This window comes from Lissotriton vulgaris, chromosome 10 (assembly GCF_964263255.1).
Source record: "Lissotriton vulgaris chromosome 10, aLisVul1.2, whole genome shotgun sequence".
In the NCBI taxonomy this organism is placed as follows: Eukaryota; Metazoa; Chordata; class Amphibia; order Caudata; family Salamandridae; genus Lissotriton; species Lissotriton vulgaris.
In genome coordinates this window covers 316,122,525-316,145,319 of record NC_141698.1, presented here as the reverse complement: position 1 = coordinate 316,145,319, position 22,795 = coordinate 316,122,525, and the positions used below count along the sequence as shown (strand labels likewise).

The 22,795-nt window shown below is 45.0% G+C and overlaps 1 protein-coding gene across 1 annotated transcript in view; it reads left to right on the top strand.

The window, feature by feature from the left end:
* OBSCN (obscurin, cytoskeletal calmodulin and titin-interacting RhoGEF) overlaps window positions 1–22,795 on the top strand; it is a 1,012,031-nt gene that overhangs the window by 485,235 nt on the left and 504,001 nt on the right. The window contains exons 52-58 of the mRNA XM_086941076.1: window positions 721–984; window positions 1,789–2,052; window positions 2,332–2,598; window positions 3,792–4,055; window positions 4,481–4,744; window positions 6,159–6,425; window positions 6,880–7,143. Coding sequence (XP_086797202.1) covers window positions 721–984; window positions 1,789–2,052; window positions 2,332–2,598; window positions 3,792–4,055; window positions 4,481–4,744; window positions 6,159–6,425; window positions 6,880–7,143 — 1,854 coding nt within the window. The remainder of the gene's footprint in view (window positions 1–720; window positions 985–1,788; window positions 2,053–2,331; window positions 2,599–3,791; window positions 4,056–4,480; window positions 4,745–6,158; window positions 6,426–6,879; window positions 7,144–22,795) is intronic.

Below are 22,795 nucleotides of genomic sequence, written 5' to 3'. Positions count from 1 at the left end.
ATATTGCACCTCTCTTTCCTTCACAATAAAACCTTCACGTTCATATTTTGTATTTCACCATTTTTTTCATTGATTGCGTCAAACAAAACCGCCTAATTTGTAAAAGAAGAAGTGTTGGGGCCCAATATTTTGCTCAGAAGGCTGCCTGTGCTACCTAACCTTAGGGGCGCCGAATAAGGTTACTGCGTTTCTTAATACCAGCTCACGCCTCTTTCGTTCACCACCAAACACTCTTGCCTCGTTCTCTCCCTCTTTAAGGTTCTTTTTCAACCCTGCTCTCTTTTTTTGTCAAGTCTTTTCCGTCTACCTCTCCCTTCTCCTTTCCACCTATTGTGTTTTTCTCTCTTGCGCTTGTCCAAAGTTTCATGAGGAAAATAAGTGCTGTTCCCAAAAAGTGAGTACCGGTGGGCCCCACCTGCAACAATGCGCTCACTAATAATAGCACATCCATTAAGCTGTGGTCCCTTCTCACGTGGCAACAAAGTAATTCAGTTCAGTCATTCTCTGTTGGTATTACAGAGAATCATTTCCTATAACAACTTTCAAACTTCTTGATAGACCAGGCCACTCTGCGGGTGTCTTCTTTTCCTCGGTAATGCTCAGGAGCTTGCTCGCATTTGTTGCTGGGAGTAAACACTTTCAGTGTGGAACTGCGGGGTCATCAGTATATGTCAGGACAGATATGGTTAACAAACTGTGTGTTCATTTGTCATTTCACAGCCCTCCCGCCAAGATTTGAGGTGGAGCTGATGAACGTGGAGGCCACAGAGGGTGAAACAGCCACTCTGCATTGCCAGTTGACCAAAGAGGCTACAGTGCATTGGAAGAAAGGCGACAGAATGCTTGAGCCTAGTGACACCTACAGTATGAGGCAGGAGGGCCTTGATGCTGATCTCATCATCAGCAAAGTAGATGTGAAGGATGCTGGGGACTATACGTGTGTGTGTGGAGAGCAGCAGACCACATCCACCTTAAAAGTCAATGGTAATAAAACGTCAATCAATTTTAAGTTTACACTCCTACTTACTCTTTATTTTGAGCGATCTCTCTCTATCTGAATATACAGCTCTTTTTTCATGTCATAGTACATATTTATTCGATCTATACGGGAATTCTTGTGACCTGATATTGTTGCAACAGCTTTCTTCTTTATCACTATTTTAATTGAGAATAGCCAATTACTTTCCACCTCTACTTTCTCTCCAGTTAGAACTTATTTAAATTCAGTTTTTAAAATGTGCTCTTTAGTGTCTTCTCAAAATGGGGTCCATTGATGTAGCTGAAGCAGTCCGCTGAAAATAAGTACCAGAAAACATAGCTTGATCAGGGCAGGCGTACACCTATGTGGCGTGTGTCAAAATTCTAATTTTTATCTAGATCAAAGTCATGAACTTTAGTCAAGTCTATAAGCATGATGCACAAAACACCGCACGAGGTATAGGGCCCATAGTTCTAATGCTAACATTCAATGAGTGAACCCTTATATCATTAGACCTATGATACTATTAATTTACTATTAGACTAACATTTAATTTAAATCACAGACTCTGTAATCAGAAGGAACATCCTCTAATAACCATCTGTTGACTTTTGAGAGTGGTCATTTTTTTGCCACATCTTGCAAAACAGAATAACCTTTCAATTTCTTACTTTTACTACTATCTAAAATCTCCAATTGGAATATCTAGTTATCCATGATCCGACCAAATCACGTTTGCTTGTTACTTCAAAGACTTGCACTGTCTGTGTCTGAGATTGTCACGCCTGCTCTCTTACTTCGTCCCTCAGCCATGCCAGCACAATTTCAGCAACAGTTAAAGAATGTCGATGTCACAGAAGGAGAAAAGATCTCCCTTCGATGTCAGCTGACGAAAAATGCTCCTGTGGAGTGGAAGAAAGGAAATATAGTATTGAAGGCAACTGAGAAATACAACATGAAGCAGGAAGGTCTCTTCGTTGAGTTGGGCATCTGTAATCTTGAAATGAAGGATACTGGCGAATATACCTGCTCATGTGGCGAACAACAGACCAGTGCCCTGTTGACAGTTAATGGTAAAATATGCTCAAAAAGACTGTGTACTCTTTTCTTACATGGTATTTTTCAGCTCCTTAAATTTTTTTGAAATATCTAATAATCTTCAGGACCATTTAGATTTGGATATTTGTTACACTTGCACTTCAGTCTTACCTTATTACTGCCCGCGATAGTACTCTATTAGTTTATACCCAATCAACAGTTGGAAACTTGTCGGCATCAATTAATGATTCTCATAGAAGTTCTTATTAATGTGAATTTAATATGTTGTCGTATGTTTTCACTACCATTCTCAGCCTTGCCACCATTCTTCAAGGAACGGCTCAGGAACGTGGGCTTTACTGAAGGGGAAACAGCTACTCTACACTGTGAGCTTTCAAAGCCTGCTTCTCCCGTGGAGTGGAGGAAGGGAAACAACACCATCCAGCAAAGTGAGAAATACAAAATGAGGCAAGAGGGCCCCATTGCCGAGATGGCAATTTGCAATCTGGATGAAAAGGATGCAGGAGAGTACATTTGTATTTGCGGAGAGATGAGAACGTCAGCCAGCTTGACAGTGAATGGTAAAATATGGACCAATCTTCTAAAACATACTTCCTCCACCATCCCCTCTTACTGCAGCATGCCATACTCCTCACCTCTTAACATTTCCATCTCTAGTAGCTGCCCATCTTGTTTGCATAACGTTTTTCTGTTTGTACCTAACTTTCTAGTAGGAATGCTACTCATTTAGAAAATTTAAATTGCAGGTAACTCCTCCCATACCATCTGCTTTTATTCTTTCCCTCCTTTGTTGTTAATTGGCTACTGCCTTCACCACTTGTTGTTCTATTTTACTATACTCATTCAAAAATAAAGCACTCCTCTAATTTATTCTTAATGTGAGGGTGCCCTTTACAAAGATTGCATCAACTATCTTAAATAAAAAAAAAGGTTGCAATGGAATTGCCATCCCTCTGGAGCAGCATAAAGCAAACTAAAGCAGTCTGTCAAGCATAGATAGTTTAAAGAAGGTCACAATTAGGGAACATTACTCCTTTTCAATCCTTTTGGTCTGATGACAGAGGATGTGGTACAATACATTTCCAGGTGTGTGGATCGTAATCCACTTTCTTCTGAATTTGCATGAATCTATAGCCCTACCTGCCAGTTTCAAGGAAAAGCTGAGGAATGTGGAAGTCCCAGAGGACACAACGGCTACTCTTCACTGCAAACTGAATAAGGTGGCTCCGGTAGAATGGTGGAAGGGACACAGAGCACTGATGCCAAGTGACAAGTACATGATGAAGCAAGAAGGTCCAGCTGCAGAACTTTCCATCTGCAGTCTCCTTGTGGAGGACTCTGGGGAGTATCATTGTGTGTGTGGAGACCAACAAACCACAGCTACCTTGACCGTCACTGGTAAAATATTAGCTCAGGAACTTCCGCATGATCCTTTCACCTTTCCCACTGATAACTCAACTTCTCTGTTCTGTTGACAATCCAGCCTTCAGATAATTCATCTTGCTTTTTCCTCAATTATTTTCTCTTTTACTCCAATTAACTAATTTAATAATAGTGTATTCTTGTTCTAATCCTGAACCTCACAAAGTAACTTACCTCCATATATGGCATTCTTGATTCAAATTATTTCCTCTTTCATCAGTTGCCGTTGTGCTTTCTCCATTGTTGAACCAAGCCCATAAAGAACCTGAAAAAAGATAGTGCTACAATACATTAAAGGGTTTTCTTCAAATCTTGATATTCCCTTCTTCAGCTCTCCCAGCACTCTTCAAAGAAGACCTCAGGAATGCAGAGGTGTCGGAAGGTGAAAAGGTCAGCCTACGATGTGAGCTGACCAAAGCCATGCCAGTGCAATGGAAGAAGGGAAATAGGCCTCTTGAGCCAAGCAATAAGTACCAGATGAAGCAGGAGGGCCCCATTGTGGACCTGCTGATAGCTGATGTGGAATTGGGAGATGCTGGAGTATACACCTGTACTTGTGGTGATCACGAGACTCAAGCCATCTTGACAGTCATTGGTAATAAGTCATGAAATTCAGTGTCTTATACCATTTCCCAAGCCAGTCCATTGGTTCTTTTCTCTCTCTTTCCATCTGCTTTTCATTTAGTTAACACTGTCTCTCTTTTGTCTTTATTATATTTCTATTTCAGCTCCTAATTTAAGCATATCCTTGAAAACAATTTGTGGTCCTTGTCATTTCTAAATAATATATTCATTTTGCATCTTAAGCTTTCCCATTCATTCATCTTTACTTTTATTCACATCAACATTTTCCTCCCCATTGTTGCTGGCCACTAACCCATTCACTCATCAATTCATTTTAAGCTCGATTTGAGGACATTTCCTTTGTTCTGTTAACAGATCAAGGAGGCTTGTCATAATGGCTAAACTTTTAATTGCATACATTTTAGCTGACCTTTCCATTGATATGTTATTCCCCAGCCCTACCTGCCCTTTTCAAAGAGGAGCTGAACAATGAAGAAGTATCAGAGGGGAGTACAGTCACTCTTCAATGCGAGCTGACCAAAATGGCTCCAGTGGAGTGGAAGAAGGATCACAGACTGTTGAAACAATCTGAGAAGTGCACAATGAGACAAGATGGGCTGAGGGCACAACTAATTATTAGTGCACTGGATTTGAAGGATGCAGGGGAGTATACCTGCCTGTGTGGAGACCAGCAAACCACTTCCATTTTGACAGTCAATGGTAATGTAGTTGTCTAAACTGTTACAAACATCTTGTAGTGTTGTGTTCCTTTGGCTAGATCTGCTAACAAATGTTATACTTCCTTTTATAGGGCTGGCTAATTAACTTCTTGTTTAAAATATAGTAACAGATTATTTTCATTACTCCAATGTTTATTTTCTTAGTGGCAGTTTACTTTGAGGGCATTATTTCTACACATTCAAACGAATTCCTTTGGTCAGTATAGCTGTAAAGGAAAACGTGACGTAGCAGATCCACTTTACGCCTTGAGCAAATGGCTAATTCTCTGTGAGACTCAAAATTAATATTCAACACTCCTTCTTGAATGGTGTGTCTACAGTTTGAAATGTGTGTCCCACCTCAGATATGTGGGTTGAAGTTGCGCTGTACCTTTCGAGTATTCACCCCACAGTGTGTAGTTCTTGCACCCACCTTTGATTTATAGAAGAGTATTGGGTTTACAGTCTTCTTCAGTGCTCTCACAAGTTTGGAACTCTTCTGCCTATAATTTGTCATTTTACACTGCTTAGGGTGCCTACCCATGAGCTGCGCATAAAGTCTTGAAATCCAGACTAATCATGAATGTATTATTCTCTTTGAGCTGGGTTGGCGTTCATATATGTAGTACAAAGAGCAAATAACGTTTTCCATTTCTATCATTGAGAGAGGGGGGACTTTAGTATCGATAACCGAGCTCACTGATTTATGATTTTATGCACGCCTTCTTAAATGGTGATCCTTGATTAGGAAATCACCAAATCTTCTCTCGGGCTGAATGTGGAGTGTGGACATTTTTATTCCATTTCATAGATATCATTCAATATTGTGTGAATGGGATTTTTGGTCTTATCCTTAGAATATTGAACATTTGCCCAACCAAGGATTCAGTGTTTAATGAGGCATTCATTTTGGTTGCTGCTGACCGAGTACAGAATTTCTTCTAGGAAGGAGGTCAGATGTATCTCAAGTCTCCCACAGTTTCATTCGTTTTGTACGATATACATTTTACTAATTGACTATTATTCAGACAATCTGTACCTTACTCTAACATAAAAAATGCTATGTTGATAATATTGACTCAACAATGAAACTTGTACTGTTTAATGATTCAATTAATATTTTACTTTTTTAATATCTTATTGACTAGTATTAGTCCTATTTATCCTTTTTTAGTATTCTTTACGTAAACAAATTTGTGATCCTGCATCCTCATGCACATTAGTTACCAGATTCCAGACAGAAAACCAGTTCAGCATATATTTATTTTATCTTTGTCTTGGACCAAAATATACTCATGTGTCCTTAATCAGTGAGATGACATTCAGTTGATTTACTAACAAAGTTGTGTAGTACACTCTTAACCTATTCTTGAATTCGAATGATGAAGCTACCTGTGTTTGTGCTGCATTTCCAGCACTGCCAGCTCTTTTCAAAGAAGGACTGCAGGATGTAGAAATCACTGAAGGTGAAAGAGCTACTTTGCGCTGTGAGCTGACCAAGCCTGCCCCTCCCGTGGAATGGAAGAAGGGACATAGAATTCTGAAAGCAAGTGACAAATATCAAGTGAGACAGGAAGGTCCTGTAGTTGAATTGATAATCCAGGACCTAGATGTGAAGGATACAGCGGATTACACCTGCGTATGTGGTGATCAAGAGACAACTGGAAGATTAACTGTGAATGGTAAAATATGAGACCACAGACGTGCATAATTTATGTGTGGAAACTTAACTTCTAACTTATTTTATCTCATTAAAGTCACATAATCAAGTTTATGTAATTAAATTCACACCTTTTATCTTGCTTGCATTCAATAGCTATCTACTACCACATCCTTGTTAACTTGAATTCTATTTACGGTCATCTGTACCACAAAATATGTTTAAAAAAAGTTACATTTCCTACTTGTTATCCGGTATAATGTTCGGAAACTCATCCATGCATGAATATTTCTCTTTAATCCATCCTCCTGTCTTCTTCTTGACTTATTTGTGCATAATTAGGAAGTACAGCCCTTTATTCTTGCTTGCTGTGTGGTGAATTTTAAATGATTTTCATCACATGACCGACAGATAGTGTTCTTGTAATGCGAAGGAGCTTTATGTTAATAAGCTTTTGGTTTCTCTTCATTACTCAGCACTGCCTGCATGTTTTAAGGAACCACTGAAGAGTGAGGAGGGCCCTGAAGGTGGACAAGCCACTTTATGCTGTGAACTGACTAAAGTTGTTGCAGTAGAGTGGAACAGGGGAGGCCAGGTGCTCAGACCATCTGAAAAGTACAAAATGAGGCAGGATGGCCCATTGGCTGTGCTGGTTATCAAGGATCTAGAGGACGGAGATGCTGGAGAATATAGTTGTATATGTGGAGAGGAGCGGACCATTGGAGCATTACAAGTTATTGGTAAAGAAACTGCATATAATTTCTACCATAAATGTACCAGTAGCGGCCGGCATGACTTGTGGGTGGTAGGGCAGGACTGGGCACGGGGGGTGGTGAGGGTGCAAGGAAGCTTAAGAGAAAACCCCCTAAAAAATAAAATTACAAACTTACCTTACCGCCGTTCCCGCTGCTGTGTCTCTGCTCCTTGCTCCAGTTGAGTCCTGGTGGGACACTCCACCATGGATTGGGAGCCTGCACTTGTTCACCATGCAGGTTGTAGTGCAGCCTGTATGGAGAAGGGGTAAAGTGTGCATGACTGGTCTGGGCGGCCAGAGTGGGCCGATCAAACAGTCATTGCGCACCAAGGAGTGGGCAAGCCACTCCTCTCCTGCCCTGCTCCGCAGAGCAGCCCAGCCACCTGCCCACCGCAAAGGAAGGAAACATAAAATGATAATAACTAAAAGTTATAGTAATAGGGGAGGAGCCGCCCCTGAGATGTACTGTATTATAATTCTTTTTATTGAAATAAAACATCAGCAAGAAGACGCATTACGGAGGTTCGTTCAAAATTGCAGATTCTACATCAGGGGGTCACCGGATAGTCAATACATACAATTGAAAAGGAACTTCATGGGGAGGGGGTCATTTAGAGCAGCATTTCTGGGTGGCGTACAGATCTCTCCTCTGTGGCGATTCCAGGGGCCCCAGACCAGCAACCACTTCCTAGGGCATCCCCTTGCAAGATACACCGTTTTCTCCCTAAACATGCACCAATCCAAATTGCTTTCCCACGTTTACAGAGTGGGAGGTTGCACTGCCCCCCACAATTGAGCGATATTTCTTTTGGCCAACATGAAACCCAGTGTAGCCCATTGCGTCTGAGAGGTGTTTAAATCAGAGGGTTCCTATATATTCAAGAGGCATCTCCCTGCCTCCGGTGACAGGAAAACCCCCAATACCTTGTTCATTGTGTCATTCACTTAGCGCCAGTAAGTGATAATATGTGTACACTCCCAGATGGTATGTATAAATGTGCCTGTGAGATCACATTGTTGTTTGCGTAGTCCCGTGTCTGACAATCCCATGTGTATCAGTCGGGATCCCGTGATATGAATCCTATGTAGAATCTTAAGCTGGACTAATCTCAGTCGAGCTGGGATGGCGACTTCCCTTGGGGATGACACAGCTGTCTGCCAATCTTCATCGTCTAGCTCTATCCCATCCTGTACCCATCTGTCTCTCAGCTCCTCAAGGGATCAGCCATATGTCAATTAATTATATTTTTGTATTCCCCCTGCTGCTTATGGCTTCTGGTGCATGAATGAGGGATTCAACTCCCTTCATTTCACTGAATTTGCCAGGACCTATTTTTTAAATGGTTGTCATATCTTCTTCACTCAGGGTAAACTCACTCATTACTGTTATTTTGCCATTTTTCCAGGGTATACAGGGACCCAATGGAAATATTAGCATAGTGTGTGCTTATTCAAACTTCTCCTCAGTCTCCATTGAGGTGAGGAAGGCAGTGGAATGGCATATGGTTATCCATTCTCTTTAAACTCATGTCTCATCTTCTTTGGGCCTTACCAGAAACAATGGAGGCGTTAGCATGGCAGAACCTTTTGCTTTCAATGTAGGTGATGTATAGGATTGTTGTAGAGAATCAAAGCCAGAATTCTAATATTTTGCTTTTAAATTATTGAATTTGTCCAGTGCATTTACCCAAAATGGTTGAACATAGAGTAATCAGCACAATATCATCAAATGCAACTAAAAATCAAACTATTAAAAAATAAAAATGTCAGCGCTTCATGATTGAAAGAGGTAAGGAAAAAACAGAAGTGAAAACATGCTCTTTTTTAAACCTTTATTTAGAGAAGTAGAGAGACTATTTTGTCTAATGTTTACCAGTGGAGAGATCCAGAGTTTTTGGAGCTAATCATGAGAAGTAATGTAGTCTGGTAGGAAGCTATAAGAAGAGAAGGCCCAGAGTAGCCAGCTTAAGAAAACAGCTTGTTCAGTACGCAGTGTATTCAGGACTGGACATTTGTTCTGGTAAAAACCCAAAGTAAAAATAGAACCAAGATTGCATAGCGAATGAGAATGCACTAGATAATATGCTCGTTGAAGAAAATCCCAGCATAAAGAATTTCTACTGTCAGGGAGGGTTTGAGCGTAAAAAAGTGGTAGTCCACCTGAATGGCACAACCTTACTACTATATTTACTTTTAAGAGCAAGCCAAAAATATGGAGATCCTACAAAGATCTCAGAATGGGAAAATTAGAAAAACACCACCCTAAAGCAAATGGTATTCTATCACAATTATATTGTTCTCTTAAAATATTTGGGCCTATTTCCCAAGTCTGGGTGAAGTTTAATAAACTTGGCCTTTTTTGTCATTAAGGTTTTTGCATGAATATGACACATTTGTTAGGCATTTTACCTGTAACATTATTCCATTTGAACAATGTTCTAAAAAGCAATTTCTTGACATAGACAGTCCTGGTGATTTCATATTTTATTTGAAAATAATGTGCTTTGCCCAAGTTACCTTTTAATTTCTAAATATTGCTTTAGTAAAATATTTGAATTTAGCAGGTGACAAATTTCTTTACATTAAACAGAAAAATGTAACTCATCTGCTCATATCAAATAGAAGTGTAACAGCCATGTTAACTCTATTCCTCTGTGGTCCTTATTGATTATCCCCTTGGGTTCCATATTCAGTTCCTAGTCATTTATCCCAATGCTGCAACCAATATAATAGAAACAATGAAAACATTTGCCAAACCAGTTTTAATTTCCATTTTAATTTTCATTTATTGCTAAACAAGATACACCATTTACTGCTCTTTGCTAGTGGTTACATTTCTGGTCTTCAAGAAGGATTTTGTGTATTTGAGGTTACGTGACTGGCTCTATGATTGGGATAATTAAAGCTTGTTTATAAATCCATTTTATATTTAAAATGGTTGCACTCTTCCCTCAGCAAGTTTCTTAGTAGTCTTTTAACAGGAATTTCTTGAGAAGTAAAATTATGTAAACTCTGCCACTTTATGACAGCTTTGGAAATTACAGAGAGTTGTGCCAGTATTAAAGCACACCACTTTGATGGATACTTCTGCCTGTGGATTAATCACCTTTTGAATGCTCCCTGCACCAGCATTCCACTGGAAAATTCTTTCCTAGCTCTCCCACGTTGACGGGGATGTCACAATGGTTAGGCTCCGCTTGTGGCACCGTATGACATCATCGGAGCCACAAAAAGACCTCGTCGGCGTGCTGACATCAGTTCCATTTTTTCCGCGCCATCGACTCTTAACGGTTTTTCTAGGGGCTGTCCATTTTCTTCTAAAGAAAAGTTTGTATCTCTTGATTGGTCCTGATGGCTACTTCTAGGAAGAAGGGATTTAAACCCTGCCGAGAGTGTGGCAGGCATATGTCTATCACAGACCTGCACGATGATTGCCTTTGGTGCCTATCTTCGGACCACAACGTCGAGGAATGCCCCAGCTGCAGGAAGATGAATCCCAAAGAGATTAATATGGCCAAAGACAAGAAGGAGAAGAGAGGTAGGAAGAGGGCGAAGTCTTCATCTTCTCACACTTCGAGGTCAAAGAAGCATAAGAAATCCAAGAGAAGACATGCCTCTCGACATCGTTCTTCGAAAGCCAGGGCTTTGAGGTTGAAGTTGAGGTCGCCGACTCCGGCTGAGGGCCTCCTAGGAAGGACTTTATTTCTCCATCTCCTTCTCAAGCGACGCCAGTACCATCTCCCGCTGCGACGTTGCCGGCTTTGGATGCTTCTTCGCAACATGAAGATTCACTGGCTCTAGCGACGTCACCAGCGCCTGGTGAGTCCTCTCCAGTCGGTGCGACTTCACCTGTGCGGGCGCCGTCTCCGGCTCCGCAGGCTCCAGTTCGACCTCAGGTGACTCCTCGTCAGGAAGGTACGGATCCATATCCTCCTTTTCCTGCTCCTGGGTCTGATTCTTTGCATTTCCTTAATGCGATGTTTGGCATGTTTGCCAGAGCCTCGACTCCATCCGGCGCACCTTCGGACCCCGTGGGTCTTTTGGCTTTCAACCTGGGTCTTCCTTAGTTCTATCCCCAGGCTCCATTCATGCCATTCTTGCCATCGACTCTGGCTTGGCATTTCCCGGCACTGAGATCCTCCACTCCAGCTCCTCGGACTCCTTCGTCTACTGAGTCGGCGCCACCTCGAGTTCGATCGACGTCAAGGTTCGAAGCCGAGGCTCCTCCATTGACACTGTTGATGTCATCACCGGCACCATGTGTGGCTTCACTGACACCGTTACCTAAGCAACGCTCCAGGAGAGAGGTGCAGAGGCTCCTCGAAGAGGAGGAATATTTACAGAATCAGGAGGAAGGGGAAATTGTGGACTCTATGGACGAGTTTGAAGGCCTTCATGAAGCTAGTGACCTCAATACTTCCCCTGAATATAATCTTCCTGCTGCAAGTGGAGGTATTGTACAGTACATTGCTCCATACCATGTGGTTATAAGGAAGGCGGCTGATTTATTGGGTCCTAAGCTTCCCTCATAGGAGATAAAGTCCAACATTCTTACAGAAGTTTTAAACACATCTTCATCAACTTCTGAGCTGTTGCTTCCTTTTACGGATGCTTTAACTGAACCAATCCTGGAGGTGTGGCAGAAACCTTTATCTGCTCCAGCTGTCTCTCATTCCATTTCAAAAAGGTACAGGCCTGCTCCTGGTGATCCAGCTTTTTTGTCATCGCATCCTACGTCGGAAAGTTTGGTTGGCCAAGCTTCTTGTTCGAAGCAGTCTTCTGGTTCCTTCCCTACTATTCTGAGTGATAGGGATTCTAAGAGGATGGAACAAGCGGCAAAGAAGGTGTTTTCTTCTGCTAGTATGGCTCTTAAGTCCACTAATGCAACTTGCCTTCTTGGATGATATATCCATGCTTTGATGGACTCAGTTGTGCAGTTTGCCCTGAAATTGCCTGAAGAAGATCGTGCTTATTTCTTGGAAGTCCTTACGAATTCGCAGGCTGTGGCACATCAGGTGATTCAATCAGGTATGGACACTGCAGACTCTGTGACTCGTGTGATGGGGCCTTCTGTGGCTGCAAAGAGACAAGCATGGCTTAGATCATCTGGTTTCTCAGCTGATGTTCAGACGACTTTGCTGGATTTGCCCTTAGATGGGTCAAAGCTCTTTGGTTCAAAGGCAGACTCAGCTTTAGAACGTTTGAAAGACAGCAAGGCTACTGCAAGATCTCTAGGCCTCCAGGTGCAGTCCAGAGGATATGGTTACAAACGGTATTGTGGTTTTGGGAGATCTGCTTCCTTTCGTGGCCGCCAGCAATCTCAACAGGGCCAACAACAACAAAATCCCTTGTACAAATCATACAGAGGGAAGAATAAAAGAGGCCTCAGGGGTGCAAATCATCAACAATCCTCCTCTTCTTCCTCTTCCTCCCCTCCCGCCACCGTTGGTACAACAGGAAAGCAGTTCTAGATCCCCCATCTTAGAACATGTTGGTCCGGTTGGAAGTCGGGTGTCCCACTTTCTACAAGATTGGAGACTGATCACTTAAGCTTGTTGGGTCTTGAATTTTGTAGAGAATGGGTACGCCCTCCCCTTTTTGGAGTTTCCTCCTCGCCAGGGTGGGTGTTCAGGGGGCCACTTACTGCTTTTACAGCAGGAGGTTCTTACATTGTTTCAAAAAGGTGCAATAAATGTGGTTCCGGAGCAGGAAAGGGTGTCAGGGTTACTACTCCCGGTATTTACTGATCCCCAAAAAGGACGGTCGCTTGAGACCAATCTTGGACCTCAGGATTTTGAACCTTTACCTCAGGCAGGAAAAGTCCAAAACGTTGAAATGGCTCAGGTTCTTCTTGCGCTGCAATAGGAAGACTGGATGGTGTCCATCGATCTGCAGGATGTGTATTTTCATCTTCCCATCCTGAAGTCGCATTGGAATATCTCAGTTTCACGGTGGGATCGCAACACAGGTGATGGCGGTGGCTGCGGCTCATCTCAGAAGGTCAGGGGTTCCTGTTTTCCCCAACCTTTACGACTGGCTGTTGAAAGAGTCTCCAGAGTTGGTTTCGCGCCACTTGCAAGTGACAACGCATCTGTTGTTCAAATTGGGTGCCTTCTCAGCGCAACCTATTCACAGGGGCAATACTGGACACTGCTGTGTGTCGAGCATACCCACCTCTGCAAAGGATTCTCGACATACAGGAAATGATTCCTTTATTTCACGATGGAGCGGTTGTTCCAGTCCTGAAGGTTCTTCGCATGCTCGGTCTGTTTTCTTCCTGTATTCTGTTGGTCAACCATGCACGCTGGCACATGAGGGCACTCCAGTGGTGCTTCCGCAGGCAGTGGTATCAGCACAATGGAGATCTCGGTGAGAATATCTGAATCTCTAGAGAAGCTGAAGCGGAGCTGACTTGGTGGAGTGTGCAGGGCAACGTGTCGCAAGGAAAGCCCTTTTAGTCTCCTCTGCCGGTGGCCACAGTGATCATGATTGCCTCTGCTCTAGGGTGGGGTACTCATCTGGGGGATCTGGAGGTCAAAGGTCTTTGGTCTCCGGAGGAAAGGTTGCTTCACATCAACCTGTTGGAATTGTGGGCGATACGTTTGGCACTAGAGGCTTTCCTTCCTTCCCTTTGCGGTCAGTCGGTTCAGATCCTGATGGACAACACTACCGCGATGTGGTACATCAACAAGCAGGGAGGTGTAGGGTCGTATCATCTCTGCCGAGAGACTCTGCGACTCTTGTCCTGGGCTCAGGGCCAACGGATTTGTGTGTTTGCAAATCATCTGGCCGGTGTGCTGAATGTTCGTGTGGACAGTCTCAGTCGGCGTTACTCGGCCGATCACGAGTGGCGGCTTCATCCGGAGTTGGTCCAACGCATCTTTCAGATGTGGGGTTCTCCTTGGTTGGACCTGTTTGCCACTCATGAGAACGTGCACTGCCCGTTGTTCTGCAGTCTCCAGTTTCCGATGTAGGCGGCACTGGGGGACGCATTTCAGATAGATTGGAGCTCACAACTCCTTTACGAGTTTCCTCCCCATACCCTTGATTCCTCTGGTTCTGAGGAATATTCGCCAAGACCGGGCCCAAGTTATATTGATCGCCCAAGATTGGCCAAGAAGGATGAGGTACACAGACCTACTTCATCTCTCGTTGTACCCTCCGCTCCGTCTCCCTCTCAGGGCAGATCTCCTCTCGCAGGGACAGGTTCTACACCCCCACCTCCACAGCCTGCACTTTCATGCCTGGAGATTGAACGGGCAACCTGAGTTCTTTCTCTCTCCAGCCAGAGATAGTGGATGTTATTTTATCATCCAGGCGACACTCCACTAAGTCTGTTTACTCTTCCAGATGATCCAGATTTGTTCAGTGGTGCGGAGAGAGAGACATTGACCCTTTGAAGGCCCGCTTGTCTAATATTTTGGAGTTTTCACTTTTTTTGAGCATAGCCTTGTTGTGCTGTAGCCACCGTTAAGGGCTATTTATCGGCTTTGTCGGCCTTTTTATGTTTTCCGGACCAGCCGTATTTATTTAAGCCCCCCATTGTCATGAGGTTCATTAAAGGCCTTACAAACAAGTTTCCTCCCACACCTTTCATTATGCCTCAGTGCGATTTGAATCTCGTACTTACTTGTTTAATGAGTTCTCCGTTTTAGCCTCATCACTCTTGCCCGTTGAGGCTTCTTTCTTTTAAAACGATTTTCTTGATAGCCATTACCTCGGCTAGGAGGGTAAATGAGCTTCAGGCTCTTAGTTCGAAACCTCCTTTCCTGACGATTCATGCGGATAAGTTGGTTCTAAGGACCTGGGCTGCTTTCCATCCCAAGGTGGTTACCCCTTTTCATTTGGGAAAATCCATTACTTTACCCACCTTCTATCCTCCCCCCACCCTTCTAAGGAGGAAGAGAGACTGCATCCATTGGACCCTAAGAGGGCTGTCAGCTTTTATTTGGATCCACTAGAGATCTCAGACTGGACGATCAGCTCTTCGTGGGCTATATTGGAAAGATGAAAGGCAAGGCAGTGCACAAGAGGACTCTCTCCAGGTGGACGCCCTGACCAAGAAGGACCCTCCTGAAGGTGTCAGAGCTCATTCCACCAGAGCTAAATCTACTTCTTGTGCTTTGGCTAGAGGTGTTCCTGTTCTTCATATCTGTAAATCAGCAACTTGGGCCTCCCTCCACACCTTTGCAAAGCATTACTGATAGGACTCTGAGGTTTGGAGGGGTAGCCATTTTGTTCGCTCTGTTTTGCAGGATTTTTTGGTTTAGTCAGGAAGTCACCCTTCTCCCGTAGATTTACGGCTTTGGGAGTCTATTCAAAAGGTGAGGAATCCACAGACAGAAGTATCCATCAGAGGAACAAGTTACTTACCTTTGGTAACGCTTTTTCTGGTGGATACAATATCTAACTGTGGATTCCTCATGCTTCCACCAGCCTCCCCGTTGTCCACCTGCTTCTACCAATTTTAATCATGTTTATATCTTAATAATGAGAAATGCTTTTCCTTTGCTATTTCTCTTTACTTTTATTGATTATGCTTTTGTGATTTGGCATATGTGTATACATTTGAAATGCTATGTGTATATTTGACAATGTGTTGTTCCGACCGTTTACCTCAGTGGCACGGAAATAATGACTGAATTCAGCACGCCGACGAGCTCCTTTTCTGGCTCAGATGATGTCATACGTGCCTCGAGGGGAGCCTGTCCATTGTGACGTCCTCGTCGATGTGGGAGAGCTAGGAAAGAATTTTCCCGCGGAATACTGGCGCAGGGAGTATTCAAAAGGTGAGGAATCCACAGGCAGATATTGTATCCACAAGAAAAAACATTACTGAAGGTAAGTAACTAGTTCCTCTGTACTATCTGCAGTTTGTAGTGTCTATAACCAGAGTGAGGTTGCCAAAGTCACTGCAGTAATAGTGGTAACTTGTAGGTATTTTCTAAATTATTCTGCATCTTTTACATAAGTAAGTAATTACTGCATATTAACACTCTTGCTACACATAAGATGGATGCATGGTACTAAAATCTCACGCAGTGCAGCAGGCTAAGAAGCTGCGGGCGAAGAAGAGAGAAGGAGGTGCCATATTTACAGAAATATGTCACTCTTCCTAACGCCAGTGCAGAAATGTGTTGCCGTGCACCACGGACACACCTTTGCATTATAGTGCAAGGGTATCTGCGGAAGTCTAGCACAGGTTTTGTACTGAAAGGATAGCCTTCCAGTACAAAATACTATGCTCAGACCATCTTTACACCATTTGATCACTTTGTATGTGTGCTGAACAGTGCATCGAACATACAAAGTCAGAAAAGCACCTACTTGAAATGGGTACTGTTTTCTGACGCAAAACTGTATCTACTTTTTAAGTAAATAGGGCATAGCATCAGAAAACATGGGTGGTTGCATGGGAATGCCCATGAAACACCCATGGTGTGCCCCTTTGGCTCGAAGTAATGCAAAGCAGTGGTTTACACTGCTTTGCGCTACATTCCAGTGATTTTCCAACACTAAACAAGTTTAGCTCTGGAAAGTAAATACCTAAAAATGATTTGCATAAATTTGCGTCACTTTGGTGCAAATTCTTAGTAAATAGACCCCCCCCCCAGTTAGTAAGAAAACACGTACAACAATTGTATCCACACTGGGCTCATTCCAACATTTTTACCAGTTTCTCGGATTAATGAATAAAACATTCCAAGAAAGCACTAATCTTCACACACTTGACAGCAGTGGGACTCATCTGCTTGATTTGTCCAAGCCAGCCCCTGGATTTGGCTATTAAAATGAAGTACCTGTTTCTTACTAGAGAATTGCCCTCTCAAAGAGTTCCCCTTTCCTTGTTACCCTCATGAGTGAGAAATGGCATCCTCGCTGGGAACAGGACAACTTCGGAGGCTATATCACACATTTTATGCTTTCAAATAAACAAGAAAGCTTCCATTGCCAGTGCTTTGTGTGGTCCTTTGGCATCAATTTCCCCATCCTCCCCTCACAATCCTCAGATAAGTGTAGGGATGCTCTAGCTGGGCAGCTGGGCCATTGAGCATGTGAGAATATTTTCTCCAGGAAAGCCTTAATGAGGGTTGTTGGGACCTAAATGAGGCCAGCCATTGGCCTGAAACATATAACTACTGTCACTGCAAGTGTAGAGCATGGCAGTCGATGAGGATGCCATGAAGGCAGAGACTATCCACTTTTCCAAAAGTCAGCTTAGTGACATTTATACTTAAATCTAAGTTTTACCAAGAAAGTAGGTTTTAATGGTTAATAAAATCCAATGAATGTGCATTTTCTCATTTGTTTCCAGCTGGGTGAATGAATTATAGATTTTATATATATAAGCAGGCCTTTGCTAATCAAAATGCTGCTCAAGGTCTGCTCAGTATGGGTCACTTTTGAATTGATCGTCTACAGAGACTATACATTATGCATCTAGACTTTGTGTTTATGTTATACATCAGGAGAATAGTACAACACCACACTGCTGCCACATGTGATATTTAACTTTTTAGTCCCTCTATTCAGATGTTTCACATTTAAATGTGACCGTACCTAAACGTCAAATTAGCTAATTGGGTTAGCTAACTACTTGCCATGTTTTACAAGTGAGGACAAAAGTACTGGGATGTGTGTAGCAGCCTATTTTATTATGCTAACCCAATGCTCAGCCAGAGTTGAGTAGCTAAAAGATTTGTGTTCCCAGAATGTATCATAAGTTGTGTCCTGGCTGCTACAAGCCCTCACAGTGATCTCAACCAAGCTGACTGTGCTGACTCAAGTATTACCCAGCAGTATCTATCATTTCCTAGTCTGCTGCAGCAGTTTCCAGTTGAGTGTGTCATAGATAGTTTGAGTGCAGTATTTTAACGCGTTGTTGGGCATGCTGGATGGTATCACTGTGGGGGCAGTGCTCTGATTTAGAATATGCCAGTTGACCACCATAACCAGAATATGTCTTTTAAGATTACCATGACATTCACTTATTTGCAAATTTAAAAAAGAATGTGTAAAGACTACTTCAGTGATTTGTATTTATATGGCGCATGACTGCCATTGCTATGACATCATACTGCTGTATTACCTAAATCTTGCAAAATCCTTGAAAACAATCCCAAGGTGGTAGAACAAAATGTGAAAGGAAAAGGACTTTCGGCATCATTTAGCATTAGTTGTAAAGTGAGCACCAGTGCGAGTAACAGCAGCTTTAATACTAGTGAGGAGTTGGGTATACACTGAGCTCACTCCTGTGTTTGCTCGGGTAAGAGCCACCATTACATACCTAGTAGTATTTGCCCTTGCCAACCACAGAGCGTTGGGCAATACCATTCAGAAAACAGGTGCAAACAGTGTTTGCGCACATTGTTCTGGATTTTTAACTCTAGTCTCTAGATCATGAGCAAATACACTCAGAAACCCTGGGGCATATGCTATTGTTCTATAGTAGGGGATCTCTGTGTATAGTCATAATCTAGTGAATAGTCCCGCTCATGTGCGGGGACCCCGGAGCAATCAAAAATAATCTCTTAAGCTGTCTTCTTTGCAGTACTGCATAGACACTTAAGAGAGAATCAAAGACAAATAATGCAGCCTATACATGCAAGGCTACACTGTCCAGTACTTCAACTAGAAATGCAAGGATATTAGACCTGTCTGCCAGGTTTAACCATGGAACACACTTCCCCCCTTGACCAAATCCTTGGAATGATAGAGAGGAAGGACAGGACAGGACAGACAAGCCCCCATAGGCTGCCATTATGTGGCTTAAAAAGGGATACCGTGCCTTTAAGGAAACTTTCCAGAACTCTCCTGGTATCCCAGAATGCACAGCAACTCTCTCCACTTTCAGTCCTTTTTTCCGGCTCCTGCTAGCAGGACCCTGGAGCATTGAGCTCTCCCTTTTTTGGGTTTATTTCTAAATTGTGCACTTTTAAAGTGTTAGCGTGTGTTCACTCAACGTGTTTTTGCCATGTCTACATCTGACTGGAGTTTCTCAGCTGTTTGGCTTTATCAAATATGCCTGCTTTATTTGATAAATGCCCTGAGTGCTCCAGGAAAAAGGCAACATTGGATCCACACAGGGTGTGCATCCCAGTGCCTGCCTTCTTCTCATGTTCCTGAGGAGTGTGATATCTGTCTGCAGTTTCCTAAAGAACCCTCAAGGACAGGGAGAAGACCAGGCTCCAAGGCTTGGAGCTGAGAAGGCAGCAAGGACAAGGAGGGTCTGGGCATGAAGGGGCTCCTTCCTCTGCCTGTGCGTCGGCTTTTGGGGGGGTCCCCAGTAAAGAAAAGGCCAGAAAACGCCACCGGTCTCCGTCGACGTCGATAACCTCAACATCGGCGTCGAAGGGAATGACCAGAGTCTGTTCTCCGTCTCCCCGGGGCTCCGGGTCGAAGCGACGTCGACGATCGACGTCGAGGGGACTGATGTCGAGGTCGACATCAAGGATTGGTTCGTCGTTGAGCTATCATCGACGTCGAGAGGGGTCAAGAGGGCGGCGCTCGCCGTCGAGGCGACACCACCGGTCACATTTGACGTCGACACCAAAGTCTGCGACGTCGAGACGAAGATCAGCGCCGAAACACCACTCGTCGTCGTCGAGGAGACGGCCATCGACGCCGAGACAACGTCGTCGACGTCAAGAAGACGTTCGTCGACGTCAAGGAGACGTTCATAGACATCGAAGAGACGCTCAGCGTCGAGGAGGAAGACTAGACTAGGACTAGGACAGAGACCCCAGCTTCAGCGAGCACGCTGTCGCGACGGCGCCGTCGCTTGCCCACGAGGGAGAGGGCCTCTAGATCGCCCCCCTCTGGTCAGAAGAAGAAGAAAAGAAGAGTGGGACAGTCTCCGGGCTCGGAGTACTCTCAAGTCTACTTGCCCGCCAAACCGAGGTCGCCTACACCGCCTCCTTTACCCGTGGGTCCTCCTCCACGGACCCCGACTCCTCCTCCACAACCTCCTAGGCCTCTACTACCTCCACTACCTCCGGTTACTCATCACCGTCCTCCTCCACCGGCTCCGCCGAGGTCTACCTCGCTACCTCATTTGCTGATGCCGCCTACGGGGCTTCTACAGCCTAGGCTCCCGGCTCGGCCTCCACAGCACCCTCCTTTCCGGCCTGCAGACCACCCAAGACCGCGGAGATCGAGGTCTCGCTCAAGGCGGAAAGATAGGTCCAGGAGTCGCCATCGCTCCTCTACGAGGTCCAGACGACGCCATAGGAGGGACAGATCTAGATCCCGACACACGGACTCGTCCAGTGCCAGGGATTACTCGCCGACCCTGTCGGACTCCCCTCGGACGAGGGTGCCCCCGATAGATGATGTTGTCTCCTTCCAGGAAGCATTGCTGTGAGGAGCGGCTAAGCTGGGCATCACGCTCACTACGGCCACACCCTTGACTTCCGTCATTTTCGAGACCCTTCACATGTAACAATTGTCTCGTCCGTTGTTACCGTTGGTCCCAGGGCTAGTTGAACCCGCCATGGAACTCTTCCTCCCTCCTGCGGTGACTAAAGCAGCGCCTTCCAGGCTGCAAAAGAAGTATCCAGCCCCTGACATGGATCCTGCGTTCCTTCGCTTGGACCCTGCGCCGGATTCGATGATTGTGACGGCGGTGAGGAAGCAGCACGCAACCATCCCATCATCAACAGTGCCTGCTGACAAGGAGAGCCGCTGGACGGATTCAGCAGGCAGGAAGGTTTAAGGGACGGCAGCCACGTCTATGAAGGCCACGAGTGCCGCTGCCTTGTTGGGGCGTTATGATCTGTCCCTCTGGGAGTCCCTAACATGGTTCGTGGAACATCTTCCACAGGAGGATAGGGAAGATTTCCAAGAAATCCTTAATGAAGGACTGATGGTCTTCAACCAGGTGATCAGTTCCGCTGCGGATTCCTCCCTCCTGGCAGCGCATGGATACTGCCATGGGGTCAACCTGAGGCGCCACGCCTGGCTGCGTCTGACGTCCTTGAAGCCCAGGCTAGCAGAGTGTGGCCAATCTACCCTTCTCTGGTGAGACCCTGTTTGGTAAACACGCAGATGAGGAGATGGCCCGTATGAAGGCAGAGGCGGAGACCTTGACGACTGTCGGATTGGAGAAGCGGAAGGAACAGAAGAAGACCTTCTGCTCGTTCCAGAGACGGTACGGGGCGCAAGGTAGAGGGCAAGGTTGCCAGGCTGGACAACAACAGCAGCAGCAACAGCAGCAGTTCCAGCAGCGCCCGTTCTAAAAGGGCCAGAGGGGCCATGGTGGTCAGCAGGCTTCATCCGCGACCAAAGGCCCGGCTGGGTCTAGGCCCTGAGCTGCTACTTCCCCTTCATTCGTTACCCACTCCGGTGGGGGGAAGCATTCAGCATTACCTGGCAGAGTGGAGAAACATTACTCAGGACAAGTGGGTGCTGAATATTGTTTGCAATGGATTCAGTCTTCGTTTCACCAGCCCGCCTCCAGCAATTCCACCGGTTGGCTTACAGTTCAGACTGCGCGAGCTCCAGGCGGAGGCCGATACCCTGTTAAGAAAGAGGGCGATAGAAGACGTCCCTTTGTCTCAAAGGGGAAAGGGTCTTTACTCATGCTTCTTCCTAGTACAGAAGAAGGACAAGAACGAGTTCAGGCCCATTCTGGATTTGCGACAAGCAAACAAGTGGATTCGCAGGGAGAAGTTTTGCATGCTGCCCTTGCACCAGATCTATCCTCAGCTGCAGAGGGGAGACTGGCTGTGCGCGATAGATCTCTGCACGCAGGACTTTTTCAAAATGCATGGCTGTGGTAGCAGCGCACCTGAGAAAGAACAAGGTGTTTGTCTACCCGTACCTGGACGATTGGTTGATCAAAGCCTCCACCTTCCAGGAAGCACAGTTGCACTATAACAGGACGGCCGTCCTGCTGAACAGTCTGGGGTTGCACATAAATCTGTCCAAGTCTGTCCCGATTCCTGTGCAGTGCCTACAGTACTTGGGAGCCTCCATCAATACGTTGTCGGCAAGCGTGTCTCCTTTGGAGGAGAGACGCTTATCCATCCTTTGGAAGGCTCAGGCTCTCATAGCTGCTCCATCTACAACAGTGTGGACGGTGTATTCTCTACTGGGATCGATGGCCTCTTGTATCTTCCTCACTCCACACGTGCACCTACATATGAGGCCGCTACAGGAATGCTTGGAGGGTCAGTGGGACCAGAGGAAAGGGTGTTGGGATGACCGGATTCAGCTGTCTCTTCACGCCCAACAGTCCCTGAGATGGTGGTGCTTGGCAGAGAATCTACTCAGAGGGGTTCCTTTCCACAAGGATATCCTGACTCGGACTATTGTGACGGATGCGTCTCTTTTGGGCTGGGGAGAGCATTCAGACCATCTACAGATCCAAGGACAGCGGTCTCCAGCAGAGTTCACGTATCACATCAATTTCTTGGAACTCAGAGCTGTTCACTTGGCACTGAAGGCCTTTCTTCCGTTCTTCCAGACCAGCTCCTTGCTTGTACAGATGGACAATACGACCACAATGTATTACCTCAACAAGCAGGGGGGCTCGAGATCGCGCACACTGTCACAGGAGGCGCAGGCGATCTGGCACTGGCTGCTAGCCAGAGGATTGACGATACCGGCGACTCATCTGCCCGGTGTACAGAATGTTC